This window comes from Nerophis ophidion, linkage group LG01, assembly GCF_033978795.1.
Source record: "Nerophis ophidion isolate RoL-2023_Sa linkage group LG01, RoL_Noph_v1.0, whole genome shotgun sequence".
NCBI classification, from domain to species: Eukaryota; Metazoa; Chordata; class Actinopteri; order Syngnathiformes; family Syngnathidae; genus Nerophis; species Nerophis ophidion.
In genome coordinates, this window is record NC_084611.1 from 88,906,097 (window position 1) to 88,924,600 (window position 18,504).

General features: G+C 40.1%; 1 protein-coding gene across 1 annotated transcript; it reads right to left on the reverse strand.

Annotated features, from left to right (window-relative positions):
- Nucleotides 1-143: 143 nt before the first annotated feature.
- On the reverse strand, nt 144-18,504 carry LOC133561534 (ectonucleoside triphosphate diphosphohydrolase 7-like). Its single transcript, XM_061914876.1, has 13 exons — nt 18,305-18,504; nt 15,749-15,844; nt 15,534-15,689; nt 13,708-13,913; nt 11,604-11,754; nt 11,437-11,540; nt 11,156-11,367; nt 5,546-5,697; nt 5,282-5,486; nt 5,098-5,217; nt 4,946-5,031; nt 4,708-4,869; nt 144-3,363 (listed from the first exon to the last, which is right to left on the reverse strand). Exons 2-13 carry the CDS (start codon nt 15,754-15,756, stop codon nt 3,147-3,149), a joined length of 1,779 nt encoding a protein of 592 aa, XP_061770860.1. The 5' UTR covers nt 15,757-15,844; nt 18,305-18,504; the 3' UTR covers nt 144-3,146.

Consider the following 18,504-nt stretch of genomic DNA (forward strand, 5'->3'; position numbering starts at 1 on the left):
ATTTGAGGCTTCTCTCCCGTTTGTTTTTGTAAAAAGAACAGCCAAAAAAACATCAAATGTCCCTAAATTCAAATGCAAAAGTTGACTGAAGCTTCCACCTCTGACTTTGCAGCAGTTCTGAAACAACAAATCCTAAAAGGGGCTCGTAAGAAACAACTTTTATTGTGAAATCTGTATTGCACTTTGCTCACATCAAAGGACGGCAGGAAAGAAACTGTTATGACAGGAAGTGATCGTTCTGTCCACCAATCGACACACACACCGCACGGTGGCTAGCTCCGCCCCTTTATGCAGTGTTCGGTTCGCTAAAAAGTGGTCCCGATGCGAGATTTTGGTCCCCTTTACGACAGCGGAAAGTTTGGTGAGGAAGTCTACTTGACTGACGGGGAGGAGGCGGGGCCAGACCAGTTGCCGCCATCTTGGGTGTCCTGCTGGACTTCACAGTATTCAAAGTTGTCCACTGAATGTCTTTGGAGCGTTTTTTTTTTTGTTTTTTTTACTTCAGTAGTGAACACAAATGTTGAGTTTGGTCATTCAAGTACGGCAGCAGGATGATGTCATCATCACTAGCAGATGATGTCACAATCAGATGATGTCATCAGCACTAGCAGATGAGGTCACCGTCATTAGCAGATGAGGTCATCGCCACTAGCAGATGATGTCCTCACTAGCAGGATGATGTCAATATCACTAACAGGATGATATCATCATCACTAGCAGATGAGGTCACAGTCACTCGCAGATGATGTCATCATAACTAGCAGATGATGTCATCATCACTAGCAGGATGATGTCAATATCACTAACAGGATGATATCATCATCACTAGCAGATGAGGTCACCGTCACTCGCAGATGATGTCATCATCACTAGCAGATGAGGTCATCATCCCTAGCAATTGAGGTCACTGACACTAGCAGATTAGGTCATGATGTTGTCACTAGCAGATGATGTAATCGTCACTTGCAGATGAGGTCACCATCACTAGCAGGATGATGATGAGGTCATCATCACTAGCAGATGAGGTCACTGTCACAAGCAGATCAGGTCACTAGCACATGATGCCATCATCACTAACAGATGATGTAATCAGTGTCACCATCACTAGTAGATGACGTCATCGGTGTCACCATCACTAGTAGATGACGTCATCGGTGCCACCTTCACTTGTAGATGACGTCATCTGTGTCACCATCACTAGTAGATGACGTCATCGTTGTCACCATCACTAGTAGATGATGTCATCGGTGTCACCTTCACTTGTAGATGACGTCATCGGTGTCACCATCACTGGTCGATGAGGTCATCGGTGTTACCGTCACTAGTCGATGACGTCATCCACTGGTGATGGTGAAACCGATGACGTCATCTGTGTCACCATCACTAGTGAATGACGTCATCAGTGCCACCATCACTAGTAGATGACGTCATCGGTGCCACCATCACTAGTAGATGACGTCATCTGTGTCACCATCACTAGTAGATGACGTCATCGTTGTCACCATCACTAATAGATTACGTCATCAGTGTCACCATCACTATTAGATGGTGTCATCAGTGTCACCGTCACTAATAGATGATGTCATCAGTGTCACCATCACTAATAGATTACGTCATCAGTGTCACCATCAGTAGTAGATGACGTCATCGGTGTCACCGTCACTATTAGATGCCATCGGTGCCACCATCACTAGTAGATGACGTCATCTGTGTCACCATCACTAGTAGATGACGTCATCGGTGTCACTGTCACTATTAGATGTCATCTGTGTCACCATCACTAGTGGATGATGTCATCGGTGTCACCATTCCTATTAGATGATGTCATGAGTGTCACCGTCACTAATAGATGTCATCAGTGTCACCATCACTAGTAGATGACGTCATCGGTGTCACTGTCACTATTAGATGTCATCTGTGTCACCATCACTAGTAGATGATGTCATCGGTGTCACCATTCCTATTAGATGATGTCATGAGTGTCACCGTCACTAATAGATGTCATCAGTGTCACCATCACTAGTAGATGATGTCATCAGTGTCACCGTCACTATTAGATGACGTCATCAGTGTCACCGTCACTAGTAGATGATGTCATCAGTGTCACCGTCACTAGTAGATGATGTCATCAGTGTCACCGTCACTAATAGATGACATCATCAGTGTCACCGTCACTAATAGATGACGTCATCAGTGTCACCATCACTAATAGATGTCATCAGTGTCACCGTCACTAATAGATGATGTCATCAGTGTCACCGTCACTATTAGATGACGTCATCAGTGTCACCGTCACTAATAGATGACGTCATCAGTGTCACCATCACTAGTAGATGACGTCATCAGTGTCACCATCACTAGTAGATGACGTCATCAGTGTCACCATCACTAGTAGATGACGTCATCAGTGTCACCATCACTAGTAGATGACGTCATCAGTGTCACCATCACTAGTAGATGACGTCATCAGTGTCACCATCACTAGTAGATGACGTCATCAGTGTCACCATCACTAGTAGATGATGTCATCGGTGTCACCATTCCTATTAGATGATGTCATGAGTGTCACCGTCACTAATAGATGTCATCAGTGTCACCATCACTAGTAGATGATGTCATCAGTGTCACCGTCACTATTAGATGACGTCATCAGTGTCACCATCACTATTAGATGACGTCATCAGTGTCACCGTCACTAGTAGATGATGTCATCAGTGTCACCGTCACTAGTAGATGATGTCATCAGTGTCACCGTCACTAATAGATGACATCATCAGTGTCACCGTCACTAATAGATGACGTCATCAGTGTCACCATCACTAATAGATGTCATCAGTGTCACCGTCACTAATAGATGATGTCATCAGTGTCACCGTCACTATTAGATGACGTCATCAGTGTCACCGTCACTAATAGATGACGTCATCAGTGTCACCATCACTAGTAGATGACGTCATCAGTGTCACCATCACTAGTAGATGACGTCATCAGTGTCACCATCACTAGTAGATGACGTCATCAGTGTCACCATCACTAGTAGATGACGTCATCAGTGTCACCATCACTAGTAGATGACGTCATCAGTGTCACCATCACTAGTAGATGACGTCACAATCGGTGTCGTCAAAGTCCTTGCGTTGGCGTCCTCAAGGCAGGAGCGTCTCGCCCTCCTCGGCCCAGAGGAGGTCGAGGGCGTCGATCTGCCGCTGCTCACGCTGGTGTATGCGTCGCAGGCGCAGGATGTAGAGCAGGATGGCGAGCAGCACCACCAGGATGCAGAGGGACAAGAGGTGGTGGTTGTACAGGAAGGAGGAGCGCAGCCAGCTGGGATGGTTCTGGCGCAGCGCCTCCTGCTGGAGATCTCTGGAAGGACCAAACATTCTGACATCTTTATTTGTCAACATCAACATGTGGCTGTAGGCAACCTCCTCATGCTTGTGGGTTTACTCAATAAGTCCGCTTCCACAAGCATTTTTTATTCCAAAGACCAATTGTAAGCACACACTTATATAGTCTGAAGACTGTAAGTGTACACTGATATACTCTGAAGACTAAGTGTAAGTAAACAATTAAATACCCTGAAGACTGTAAATACACACTTATATATTCTGAAGAATAAGTGTAAGTACACACTTATATACTCTAAAGACTAAGTACACACTTATTTCTCTGAAGACTAAGTACACACTGACATACTCTAAAGACTAAGTGTAAGTACACACGTATATACTCTGAAGACTGTAAGTACACACTTATATACTCTGAAGAATAAGTGTAAGTACACACTTATATACTCTAAAGACTAAGTACACACTTATTTCTCTGAAGACTAAGTACACACTGACATACTCTAAAGACTAAGTGTAAGTACACACTTAAATATTCTGAAGACTAAGTGTAAGTACATACTTATAAACTCTGAAGACTAAGTGTAAGTACACACTTATATTGTCTGAAGACTAAGTGTAAGTACAAACTCTGAAGACTAAGTGTAAGTACATACTTATAAACTCTGAAGACTAAGTGTAAGTACACACTTATATTGTCTGAAGACTAAGTGTAAGTACACACTTATATTGTCTGAAGACTAAGTCCACACTGACATACTCTGAAGACTAAGTGTAAGTACACACTTAAATATTCCGAAGACTAAGTGTAAGTACACACTTATAAACTCTGATGACTAAGTGTAAGTACACACTTAAATATTCTGAAGACCAAGTGTAAGTACACACTTATATACTCGGAATACCAAGTGTAAGTACACACTTATATACTCTGAATACCAAGTGTGAGTACACACTTAAATATTCTGAAGACTAAGTGTAAGTATGCACTTAAATATTCTGAAGACCAAGTGTAAGTACACACCTATATATTCTGAAGACCAAGTGTAAGTACACACTTATATACTCTGAATACCAAGTGTGAGTACACACTTAAATATTCTGAAAACTAAGTGTAAGTACGCACTTAAATATTCTGAAGACCAAGTGTAAGTACACACTTATATATTCTGAAGACCAAGTGTAAGTACACACTTATATACTCTCTAGACCAAGTGTAATTACACACTTATATACTCTGAAGACTAAGTGTAAGTACGCACTTATCAGCAGTATTCCTGCTGAGTGAGCAGTAGTGGTGAACACTAATCATGTGTGTGTTGGAGGACTTTTGGGGGCGTTCCAGGACGCAGTGCGGTACCTGAGAGGCAGGAAGCGGGTCTTGAACAAGATGGCGCCCAGAGTCCACTGCACCTCCTTGTCGTAGACCAGCTGGGCAGTCCTCAGACTGCGGTAGTCGGCGGGGAAGCGGAATCCGGCGTGCAGCACCTGGTACATCCAGGCCGACTTGAAGCACTGAGACCTGCGTGACAACAACACCCGGTTTGACAACAACACCCGGTTGGCCACGCCCACAGGAGGAGGAGCGGGGGTCCTACTTGAGTCTGTTGATGTCCGCCTGCTGGGAGAAGAGCTTGTCGTCCAGACGTCGTTTCAGCGTCGACCACTTGGTGGCGCAGAAGTCCTGCCGGCACAAACGGACGTCAAAAAAAAAAAAAAGGGGGCGTGGCTCGGGCGTGCGTGGCGTTACGGTGGCGGCGCGGGAGTATCTGGCGCTGTCGTAATGTCCGCCCATGCGCAGCACGTCCTCCATGCAGTAATAGAACTCGGAGAAGCCGTAGAACTCGCTGTTGCTGAAGTTGATGGGCGCCTGCCGACAGGAAGTGATGTCACCGCGCTGATGTCGCCTCCCCTTTCCCGGGCGGGACACCTACCTGGTACACGCCCCCCGCCGCCGACATGGTGGCGTTGTGTAGGCCCAGGAAGGGTCTGACGGCGCCCAGACAGCGGGCCCAGTCGCCCTGACCCCGCAGGTGCAGCGTGCGGTTGTCCCGGACCACCCGCTCCGACAAGGCCGAGGGCAGGCAGGGGTCCAGGTAGGGGGCGTCCTCCGTCGCGCCCGTCTGAGTGCTTAGAAACCTAAGAGGGAGGGCGCCGTTATTAGGACACGCCCCCTTTCCTCAGGTAAGTTAGCGCACCTGGTGTTGATCAGGTGGTCCTCGTAGCGCTGGCGGGCCATGTTGCCTCCGAAGCCCAGGAAGGTGGTGACGTAGACCCGGTACACGTGCTGGGTGTGCTCCACGTCGCAGCCCAGGTTGAACTCCGCCAGCACGCTCTTACCCGCCTCCTCCTTCCAACACAGCAGCACGGGTCGGTTAGTGGCTAACTAGCAACTAGCCGGCTATACTAGTGACCACACCCGGGAGATAGTCCTCTAGACTCCTGGTTAGCCGGCTCACTAAACAAGCTTGTTGTGTGCCTGAAGTCATGCATCCCATTCCATTTGTTTGATAGTTAAATAGTGAGTAATTAACCTAGTTAGTTAGTTATTAATGGAGAGACAGAAGTAGGCGAACTAGTTACATAAGTAGTTTGTAATGTGTCAGCTAGTTATTAAAGAGACAGAAGTAGGTTAAATAGTTATATCAGTAGTTTGTAATGTGTCAGGTAGTTATTAATGGAGAGAAAGAAGTAGGTTAACTAGTTATATAAGTAGTTGTGAGTGTGTTAACTAGTTATTAATGAAGAGACAGAAGTAAGTGAACTAGTTATACAAGTAGTTACAAGAGGATTGGTGAAGTCATGCATCCCATTTCATTTGTTTGCTAGTTAAATAGTGAGTAATTAACCTAGTTAGTTAGTTATTAATGGAGGAAAAGAAGTAGGTTAACTAGTTATATAAGTAGTTAGTAGTGTTTCAGCTAGTTATTAAAGAGACAGAAGTAAGTTAAATAGTTGTATAAGTAGTTTGTAATGTGTCAGCTAGTTATTAATGGATAGACAGAAGTGGGTGAACTAGTTATATGAGTAGTTAGTAGTGTGTCAGCTAGTTATTAAAGAGACAGAAGCAGGTTAACTAGTTACATAAGTAGTTAGTAGTGTGTCAGCTAGTTATTAAAGAGACAGACGTGGTTAACTAGTTACATAAGTAGTTAATAGTGTGTCAGCTAGTTATTAAAGAGACTAACTAGTTACATAAGTAGTTAGTAGTGTGTCAGCTAGTTATTAAAGAAACTAACTAGTTACATAAGTAGTTAGTAGTGTGTCAGCTAGTTATTAAAGAGACAGAAGTAGGCTAACTAGTTACATAAGTAGTTAGTAGTGTGTCAGCTAGTTATTAAAGAGACAGAGGTAGGTTAACTAGTTACGTAAGTAGTTAGTTGTGTGTCAGCTAGTTATTAAAGAGACAGAAGTAAGTTAACTAGTTATGTAAGTAGTTAGTAGTGTGTCAGCTAGTTATTAAAGAGACAGAAGTGGTTAACTAGTTACATAAGTAGTTAATAGTGTGTCAGCTAGTTATTAAAGAGACTAACTAGTTACATAAGTAGTTAGTAGTGTGTCAGCTAGTTATTAAAGAGACAGAAGTAGGCTAACTAGTTACATAAGTAGTTAGTAGTGTGTCAGCTAGTTATTAAAGAGACAGAGGTAGGTTAACTAGTTACATAAGTAGTTAGTTGTGTGTCAGCTAGTTATTAAAGAGACAGAAGTAGGTTAACTAGTTATGTAAGTAGTTAGTAGTGTGTCAGCTAGTTATTAAAGAGACAGAAGTAGGTTAACTAGTTACATAAGTAGTTAATAGTGTGTCAGCTAGTTATTAAAGAGACTAACTAGTTACATAAGTAGTTAGTAGTGTGTCAGCTAGTTATTAAAGAGACTAACTACTTACATAAGTAGTTAGTAGTGTGTCAGCTAGTTATTAAAGAGACTAACTAGTTACATAAGTAGTTAGTAGTGTCTCAGCTGGTTATTAAAGAGACTAACTAGTTACATAAGTAGTTAGTAGTGTGTCAGCTAGTTATTAAATGAACTAACTAGTTACATAAGTAGTTAGTAGTGTGTCAGCTAGTTATTAAAGAAACTAACTAGTTACATAAGTTGTTAGTAGTGTGTCAGCTAGTTATTAAAGAGACAAACTAGTTACATAAGTAGTTAGTAGTGTGTCAGCTAGTTATTAAAGAGACAGAAGTAGGTTAACTAGTTACGTAAGTAGTTAGTTGTGTGTCAGCTAGTTATTAAAGAGACAGAAGTAGGTTAACTAGTTACATAAGTAGTTAGTAGTGTGTCAGCTAGTTATTAAAGAGACTAACTAGTTACATAAGTAGTTAGTAGTGTGTCAGCTAGTTATTAAAGAGACAGAAGCAGGTTAACTAGTTACTTAAGTAGTTAGTGGTGTGTCAGCTAGTTATTAAAGAGACAGAAGTAGGTTAACTAGTTACATAAGTAGTTAGTAGTTTGTCAGCTAGTTATTAAAGAGACAGAAGCAGGTTAACTAGTTACTTAAGTAGTTAGTAGTGTGTCAGCTAGTTATTAAAGAGACATAAGTAGGTTAACTAGTTGCGTAAGTAGTTAGTAGTGTGTCAGCTAGTTATTAAAGAGACATAATTAGGTTAACTAGTTACGTAAGTAGTTAGTAGTGTGTCCGCTAGTTATTAAAGAGACTAACTAGTTACATAAGTAATTAGTAGTGTGTCAGATAGTTATCAAAGGGACAGAAGTAGGTTAAGTAGTTACACAAGTAGTTAGTAGTGTGTCAGCTAGTCATTAAAGAGACTAACTAGTTAAATAAGTAGTTAGCAGTGTGTCAGCTAGTTATTAAAGAGACTAACTAGTTAAATAAGTAGTTAGTAGTGTGTCAGCTAGTTATTAAAGAGACTAACTAGTTACATAAGTGGTTAGTAGTGTGTCAGCTAGTTATTAAAGAGACTAACTAGTTACATAAGTAGTTAGTAGTGTGTCAGCTAGTTATTAAAGAGACAGAAGCAGGTTAACTAGTTACTTAAGTAGTTAGTAGTGTGTCAGCTAGTTATTAAAGAGACAGAAGTAGGTTAACTAGTTGCGTAAGTAGTTAGATGTGTGTCAGCTAGTTATTAAAGAGACAGAAGCAGGTTAACTAGTTACTTAAGTAGTTAGTAGTGTGTCAGCTAGTTATTAAAGAGACATAAGTAGGTTAACTAGTTACGTAAGTAGTTAGTAGTGTGTCAGCTAGTTATTAAAGAGACATAAGTAGGTTAACTAGTTACGTAAGTAGATAGTAGTGTGTCCGCTAGTTATTAAAGAGACTAACTAGTTACATAAGTAGTTAGTAGTGTGTCAGATAGTTATCAAAGAGACAGAAGTAGGTTAAGTAGTTACACAAGTAGTTAGTAGTGTGTCAGCTAGTTATTAAAGAGACTAACTAGTTAAATAAGTAGTTAGTAGTGTGTCAGCTAGTTATTAAAGAGACTAACTAGTTACATAAGTAGTTAGTAGTGTGTCAGATAGTTATCAAAGAGACAGAAGTAGGTTAAGTAGTTACACAAGTAGTTAGTAGTGTGTCAGCTAGTTATTAAAGAGACTAACTAGTTAAATAAGTAGTTAGTAGTGTGTCAGCTAGTTATTAAAGAGACTAACTAGTTAAATAAGTAGTTAGTAGTGTGTCAGCTAGTTATTAAAGAGACTAACTAGTTACATAAGTGGTTAGTAGTGTGTCAGCTAGTTATTAAAGAGACTAACTAGTTACATAAGTAGTTAGTAGTGTGTCAGCTAGTTATTAAAGAGACAGAAGCAGGTTAACTAGTTACTTAAGTAGTTAGTAGTGTGTCAGCTAGTTATTAAAGAGACAGAAGTAGGTTAACTAGTTGCGTAAGTAGTTAGTTGTGTGTCAGCTAGTTATTAAAGAGACAGAAGCAGGTTAACTAGTTACTTAAGTAGTTAGTAGTGTGTCAGCTAGTTATTAAAGAGACATAAGTAGGTTAACTAGTTACGTAAGTAGTTAGTAGTGTGTCAGCTAGTTATTAAAGAGACATAAGTAGGTTAACTAGTTACGTAAGTAGTTAGTAGTGTGTCCGCTAGTTATTAAAGAGACTAACTAGTTACATAAGTAGTTAGTAGTGTGTCAGATAGTTATCAAAGAGACAGAAGTAGGTTAAGTAGTTACACAAGTAGTTAGTAGTGTGTCAGCTAGTTATTAAAGAGACTAACTAGTTAAATAAGTAGTTAGTAGTGTGTCAGCTAGTTATTAAAAAGACTAACTAGTTACATAAGTAGTTAGTAGTGTGTCAACTAGTTATTAAAGAGACTAACTAGTTACATAAGTAGTTAGTAGTGTGTCAGATAGTTATCAAAGAGACAGAAGTAGGTTAAGTAGTTACACAAGTAGTTAGTAGTGTGTCAGCTAGTTATTAAATAGACTAACTAGTTAAATAAGTAGTTAGTAGTGTGTCAGCTAGTTATTAAAGAGACTAACTAGTTAAATAAGTAGTTAGTAGTGTGTCAGCTAGTTATTAAAGAGACTAACTAGTTACATAAGTAGTTAGTAGTGTGTCAGCTAGTTATTAAAGAGACTAACTAGTTACATAAGTAGTTAGTAGTGTGTCAGCTAGTTATTAAAGAGACTAACTAGTTACATAAGTAGTTAGTAGTGTGTCAGCTAGTTATTAAAGAGACTAACTAGTTACATAAGTAGTTAGTAGTGTGTCAGCTAGTTATTAAAGAGACTAACTAGTTACATAAGTGGTTAGTAGTGTGTCAGCTAGTTATTAAAGAGACTAACTAGTTACATAAGTAGTTAGTAGTGTGTCAGCTAGTTATTAAAGAGACAGAAGCAGGTTAACTAGTTACTTAAGTAGTTAGTAGTGTGTCAGCTAGTTATTAAAGAGACAGAAGTAGGTTAACTAGTTGCGTAAGTAGTTAGTTGTGTGTCAGCTAGTTATTAAAGAGACAGAAGCAGGTTAACTAGTTACTTAAGTAGTTAGTAGTGTGTCAGCTAGTTATTAAAGAGACATAAGTAGGTTAACTAGTTACGTAAGTAGTTAGTAGTGTGTCAGCTAGTTATTAAAGAGACATAAGTAGGTTAACTAGTTACGTAAGTAGTTAGTAGTGTGTCCGCTAGTTATTAAAGAGACTAACTAGTTACATAAGTAGTTAGTAGTGTGTCAGATAGTTATCAAAGAGACAGAAGTAGGTTAAGTAGTTACACAAGTAGTTAGTAGTGTGTCAGCTAGTTATTAAAGAGACTAACTAGTTAAATAAGTAGTTAGTAGTGTGTCAGCTAGTTATTAAAAAGACTAACTAGTTACATAAGTAGTTAGTAGTGTGTCAGCTAGTTATTAAAGAGACTAACTAGTTACATAAGTAGTTAGTAGTGTGTCAGATAGTTATCAAAGAGACAGAAGTAGGTTAAGTAGTTACACAAGTAGTTAGTAGTGTGTCAGCTAGTTATTAAAGAGACTAACTAGTTAAATAAGTAGTTAGTAGTGTGTCAGCTAGTTATTAAAGAGACTAACTAGTTAAATAAGTAGTTAGTAGTGTGTCAGCTAGTTATTAAAGAGACTAACTAGTTACATAAGTAGTTAGTAGTGTGTCAGCTAGTTATTAAAGAGACTAACTAGTTACATAAGTAGTTAGTAGTGTGTCAGCTAGTTATTAAAGAGACTAACTAGTTACATAAGTAGTTAGTAGTGTGTCAGCTAGTTATTAAAGAGACTAACTAGTTACATAAGTAGTTAGTAGTGTGTCAGCTAGTTATTAAAGAGACGAACTAGTTACATAAGTAGTTAGTAGTGTGTCAGCTAGTTATGGTTGTGTAGGTGTGCTGCTGTCAGTCTGACCTCCTGCGGGGAGTTGAAGCTGAGGGCGCTGGGCACCTCGTAGGCGATCTGTAACGAGGCCCCGCCCATGTCCATGATGCCCACCGTGCGGCGCCGGCTGATTGGCCGCTGGTGCTGCGAGCCGGTGGTCACCTCCACCGTGGCGTCCTCGCCCTCCTCGGCGTGGTCAAAGCGTCCCAGCACGAAGTTGATGCCGATCCAAGCGTAGACGCCTGAGACACACCCACGTTAGGCGGCACTGCGGCGGCGGCGGCACAAACACACAAACTGCCTTCCCTCACCTTCCTGCTTCCCCGAGATGACCTCGGCGTGCGAGCGGGAGAACAGGAAGTCAAAGTCCAGCGGCACGTCGGTGACCAGGTCCTCCAAGATGGCCGCCTGCCGGCTGCGGGGGAAGCAGATTCCAGGTGGGCGACGTCCCACGCCAAGAAAGATGGCCGCCACTCACCTGTCGGGGAGCAGCCTCATGCCCGCCGTGCACAGGATGTAGAGCGGCGTCTCCTTGTGCTTGCTCCGTGGCACGTGGGCGGCGGCGAAGCTCAGCAGAGGATGCAGATAGTCGCTGGCCTGCGTGGGCGCCGGCGCCAGCGTGGAGATTCCTGCGGGCCAAGAGGAGATAGGAGGGATTTTTTAATCTAATACTAACACATGTCAACATAAGCGGTTGTCAACAAACTATCAGTGCAAAAGAAGATAGGATTGATTTTTTTTTTTTATACTAACACATGTCGGCATAAGCGGTTGTCAACAAACAATCGGTGCAAAAGAAGATATGATTGATATTTTTAGAAAATACTAACACATGTCGACATAAGCGGTTGTCAACAAACAATCGGTGCAAAAGAAGATATGATTGATATTTTTTGAAAATACTAACACATGTCGGCATAAGCGGTTGTCAACAAACTATTAGTGCAAAAGAAGATATAGTTGATTTTTTGGGTGAAAATACTCACACACGTCGACATAAGTGGTTATCAACAAACTATCAGTGCAAAAGAAGATATGATTGATTTTTTTAGAAAATACTAACACATGTCGACATAAGTGGTTGTCAACAAACTATTAGTGCAAAAATAGATATGATTGATTTTTTTTTGTGAAAATACTAACACATGTCGACATAAGCGGTTTTCAGCAAACTATGAATGCAAAAGAAGATATGATTGATTTTTTTAGAAAAATACTAACACATGTTGACATAAGCGGTTGTCTACAAACTATCAGTACAAAAGAAGATATGATTGATTGTTTAGAAAACACTAACACATGTCGACATAAGTGGTTGTCAACAAACTATCGGTGCAAAAGAAGATATGATTGATTTTTTAGAAAAATACTAACACATGTCGACATAAGCGGCAGTCAACAAAGTATCAGGGCAAAAAAATATTTTTTTTTTTTCTTGTAAAATACTAACACATGTCGACGTAAGCGGTTGTCAGCAATCTGTCAGTGCAAAAGAATATATCTTTTTTTTCTTATAAAATACTAACACATGTCAACATAAGTGGTTGTCAACAAACTATCAGTACAAAAGATATGAATGATTTTTTAGAAAACACTAACACATGTCGACATAAGTGGTTGTCAACAAACTATCAGTACTAAAGAAGATATGATTGATTCTTTAGAAAACACTAACACATGTCGACATAAGTGGTTGTCAACAAACTGTCAGTGCAAAAGAATATATATATTTATATATATATATATATATTATATATATATATATATATATATATTCTTATATATATATATATATTATATATATATATATATATATATATTCTTTTGCACTGACAGTTTGTTGACAACCACTTATGTCGACATGTGTTAGTATTCCCCCCCCCAAAAAAAAAAATATATATATATATATATCTTCTAAAATACTAACACATGTCGACATAAGCGGTTGTCAACAAACTATCAGTGCAAAAGAATATATGATTATTTTTCTAGAAAATACTCACACATGTCGACATAAGCTGTTGTGGACAAAATGAAAACTACAGGTACACGAGAATATAGGAACAATTATTTTTAAAATACTACACAATGTCGACATAATCGGTTGTTGGCATAAATGTATTATGATCAATCATTTGTACGATACTAAAACATGTCGACATAAGCTGTTGTGGACATAATGAAAACTACAGGTACACAAGAATATAGGATCAATTATTTTCAAAACACTACAACACGTCGACATAAGCGGTTGTCGGCATGAACATACTATGATCAATCATTTGTACAATACTAAAACATCCATCCATCCATTTTCTACCGCTTATTCCCTTTCGGGGTCGCGGGGGGCGCTGGGGCCTATCTCAGCTACAATCGGGCGGAAGGCGGGGTACACCCTTGACAAGTCGCCACCTCATCGCAGGGCCAATACTAAAACATGTCAGGGAAAAAAGGAGCCCTTTTTATTCTCAAAGTTTATGTCGACGAAGACGGGGGGGGAAAAAACACGGTGGACCGTGTTGTGTTGTCGACATAAACGTGTTGCACGGTGTTGTAGTCGGTTGCCATGGTGATGCACTCGCCTGGTTTGATCTTCTTGACGACGGGTTTTCGGTCGAGGTCCCTCATCTGGCGGATGTCCAGCAGCGTGTGGGCGTTGCCGTTGTGCGGCGGCCAATAGTAGACGAAGACGCGGGAGCCGCTGCTGCCGCAGTCCACCACCACGCCGTAGTTGAGGGCGGAGTCCAGGACGTCCGTGGCCTCCATGGACTCCACGCTGGACAGGTACCTGAAGGCAGCACGGTGGGAGAAACAGCAGCTGCTTGATAACCAATCACTGACACGTGTTAAGCCCCGCCCCCTGCCTGGGAGCAATCGTTCCAACACACAAAAGTCACCCTTCAAATCTACCAACATGAGCGTCGACTTTATTTATCCTACAATGAGGAATATATATTCAAAATAAATTGATAAAAATACACATTTAAAAATAAAATTGATTAAAGTTAACTACATTGAAAAACATATCAAATACAAATAAATATATATATATATATATTTAAATGAAAGGTATTAAAATTAACTACATTCAAAAGCTAAAATAAATAAATGAAAAATAAATTTGAAAATAAAAATGTATTAAAATTATTTATATTAAAAACTAAAATAAAATACTAAAATAGATTAAATTAATCCAATTAAAAAATGTATTTGATGACAAAATAAAACAAGCAAATTGTTCAAATTAAAATATAAAATAATTAAATTACATAAAAAAATTAAATACAATTAAAAAATGTAAATAATTAAAATGAATTAATCAAAATATAATAAATATACAAAAAGAAATGCAATTGAAAAAATGTATTAAAATGAATTACATTACAAAATGAATACATATGAAATGAAAAGAATGTATTTATTCAAATATAATATGTTAAAAATTGAAGTAAATTACTTAAATAGAAAACAAAATTTAAAATGACAATTAAAATTAATTAGAAGACAAAATAAAACAAATACATTGAAAAAATACATCAATTTGAAACACAAAATATTTAAAAGTAATTACATGAAAGAAATATATTAATAAAAAATAAAAAATATATATATATATATCCAATTACAACATTAATACATATGAATTTGAAAAATGTATTTATTAAAATATAATATGTTAAAAATGTCAGTAAATTACTTGAATAGATATAAAAAATTAAAAATGACAATTAAAATTAATTAGATGACAAAATTAAACAAATACATTAAATAAATAGATCAAATTGAAACATAAAATATTTAAAAGTAATTACATGAGAGAAATATATAAAAAACTTAAAAATATAGACAATTTAAAAAAAATAATTAATTAAAATCCTTCCATCCATTTTCTACCGCTTATTCCCTTTTTTGGGGTGCCTATCTCAGCTACAATCGGGCGGAAGACGGTGTAGACCCTGGACAAGTCGCCAGCTCATCACAGGATAAAATAAAATGAATTACATTAAAAAAATAATGAATATAAAAAATAAATACAATTTAAAAAATAGATTCAAATTTTAACAAATATGAAAATATTTTTAAATGTATTAATTAAAATACAATAATTAAAAACTAAAATACATTTTTTTAAAGATAAAAATAGGTACAACTAAAAAAATTAAACAAATTGAAATTATTTACATTAAAACTAAAATAGATACAAATAAAAAAGAAAATTCAAAAATCAATTGAATTAAAATCTAAAAATATTTAAAAACAGTGATGAAAAGAAATACTAAATAAGTGAACTAAAAAAAAAAAAGCTCAATAAAAACAACAACACAAAACTCGGCAATCTGCAGCCTCGTGAAACACTTCAGAGACACACATCAACACATCGAAGAGAACAGGAACGCGGTCCACCTACTTGCTGACTCGGGCCCCGTGTGGCCTCTGGAGGCCCCACAGATGCTTCTGGTAGGACCCCAGGAGCAGCAGGGCAGACGTGGCCAGGATGAGGAGCAGCTTCTGCCTGGGGGCCACGCTGCAGTACCAGGACGCCGGCAGACACCACAAAGTGATCCTGGACCGCCGACACACGTTAGACGACATATTGGACCACACCAGGGTGAGTGCTGTTACCTTGCCATGTGTCCACAGAGGCGCAAAGCACACGCTGTCACCTCATGGCGCTGCTCGCCTTTTACTTAGGTCCCGCCCACACCTGGAGACGTGTACCTGAGTCCCCAACCATGAGAAGAACACGTCGCATAATTACACAGTATTTTGCACATCTGTGTTGCTGAATCTTTTGCAATTTGTTCAATTAATAATGGAGACATCAAAGAAGAAAGCTGTAGGTGGGAAGCGGTGTATTGCGGCCGCCTTTAGCAACACAACCACAGCCGGTGTTTCCTTGTTTACATCCCCGAAAGCTGACGGTGAAGCTTTACCATGGAACACATGGGGACGGCGTGGCGTAGTGGTAGAGTGGCCGTGCGCAACCCGAGGGTCCCTTGTTCAATCCCCACCTAGTACCAACCTCGGCACGTCCGTTGTGTCCTTGAGCAAGACGCTTCGCACTCGCTCCTGATGGGTGCTGGTTAGCGCCTTGCATGGCAGCTCCCTCCATCAGTGTGTGAATGTGTTTGTGAATGGGTAAATGTGGAAGTAGTGTCAAAAAAGCGCTTTGAGTACCTTGAAGGTAGAAAAGCGCCATACAAGTACAACTCATTTATCATTTATTTCTAACACATAGGTCAAGCGAACATGGTTCCCGACCACATGTCAGCCGGCAGGTTTCGGTGAGAAAATGGTGGTAATAAGTCGGCTCTTACCGTAGACATGAGCGGAGAGCTTGCGTCGTTCCACCGGCCGCCCCAGACCGTTGGATGCTTACACCGTGGAGGGGGAAAAAAAAAAATCTCAGCCCGGCTGCCTTGCCTCGCCGAGAAACGTGGCTTCCCTTGGAGACACTGGCGGTCACCACACCCGTGGCCACACCCCTCCGACTTTCAGGTACGACCATATAATCTCACTAAAACACTAGTAACACAATAAGCAGTTACGGGGACGGCGTGGTGCTGTTGGGAGAGTGGCCGTGCGCAACCCGAGGGTCCCTGGTTCAATCCCCAGCTAGCACAAACCTCGTCACGTCCGTTGTGTCCTTGAGCAAGACGCTTCGCACTTACTCCTGATGGGTGCTGGTTAGCGCCTTGCATGGCAGCTCCCTCCATCAGTGTGTGAATGTGTGTGTGAATGGGTGAATGTGGAAGTAGTGTCAAAGCGCTTTGAGTACCTTGAAGGTAGAAAAGCGCTATACAAGTACAACTCATTTATCATTTATTTATAATACATAGGTCAAGCGAACATGGTTCACGACCACATGTCAGCCGGCAGGTTTCGGTGAGAAAATGGTGGTAATAAGTCGGCTCTTACCGTAGACATGAGCGGAGAGCTTGCGTCGTTCCACCGGCCGCCCCAGACCGTCGGATGCTTACACCGTGGAGGAGGGGGAAAAAAAATAAATCTCAGCCCGGCTGCCTTGCCTCGCCGAGAAACGTGGCTTCCCTCGAAGACACTGGCGGTCACCACACCCGTGGCCACACCCCTCCGAATTTCAGGTACGACCACATAATCTCACTAAAACACTAGTAACACAATAAGCAGATAACGGGGACGGCGTGGTGCAGTTGGGAGAGTGGCCGTGCGCAACCCGAGGGTCCCTGGTTCAATCCCCACCTAGCACAAACCTCGTCACGTCCGTTGTGTCCTTGAGCAAGACGCTTCCCACTTGCTCCTGATGGGTGCTGGTTAGCGCCTTGCATGGCAGCTCCCTCCATCAGTGTGTGAATGTGTGTGTGAATGGGTGAATGTGGAAGTAGTATCAAAGCGCTTTGAGTACCTTGAAGGTAGAAGAAGCGCTATACAAGTACTACCCGTTTATAAGGGATTTTCCAGAATTATCCTAGTAAATGTGTCTAAATGTGTCGTTTTTTTTTTTTCCTCTAGTCGTTCACTCTCACTTTCCTCATCAACGAATCTTTCATCCTCGCTCAAATTAATGGGGGAATCGTCGCTTTCTCGGTCCGAATCGCTCTCGCTGCTGGTGGCCATGATTGTAAACAATGTTCAGATGTGAGGAGCTCCACAACCCATGACGTCACGCGCACATCGTCTGCCACTTCCGGTACAGGCAAGGCTTTTTTATTAGCGACTAAAAGTTGCAAACTTTATCGTGGATGTTCTCTACTAAATCCTTTCAGCAAAAATATGGCAATATCGCAAAATGATCAAGTTTGACACATAGAATTGACCTGATATCCACGTTTAAATAAGAACATCTAAATTGCACACTGTGGTTGAAATTTTTAAGTATTGCTTGTGTTTGATCCAACACTTCTTCTACATAAATAAATTACAAAAATAATTAATCCAACTTTTTAACCTTTGACCTCATGGGTCTTTATAACAGGGTCACGTGACAGGAAGTCACACTCGTATAGTAATAATGCTGTAATAATAATAATGCAGTATATACTAATAGACAGTACTAATAGTGATAACAATTATAAGTTCTAGTTATCATTATAACAACGTAGCGTATCTTATAGTTGTATGAAGAAAAAGCGTTTTAAAAGATGTCTACTAGCGTCCAATGTACACATATGGTGTTGTATTGTTGCTCTTTAAACCTACCTAAAGGAGCCGGTCCTCTGTCATGACGACAAACTGTGACGTGTGTTGTCCCTTTGAAAAGAAAATACACCGTAAAAGTGAATTATTGGCCGGCTGGAGCGAGAAGTTTACGAAAAAATACAAAAAAAAGGCGATGAAAGGCGTCCATAGATAACCGCAAACGTTCCTCTTCCGGTCGGTGCGACGTCATTGCGTCATCG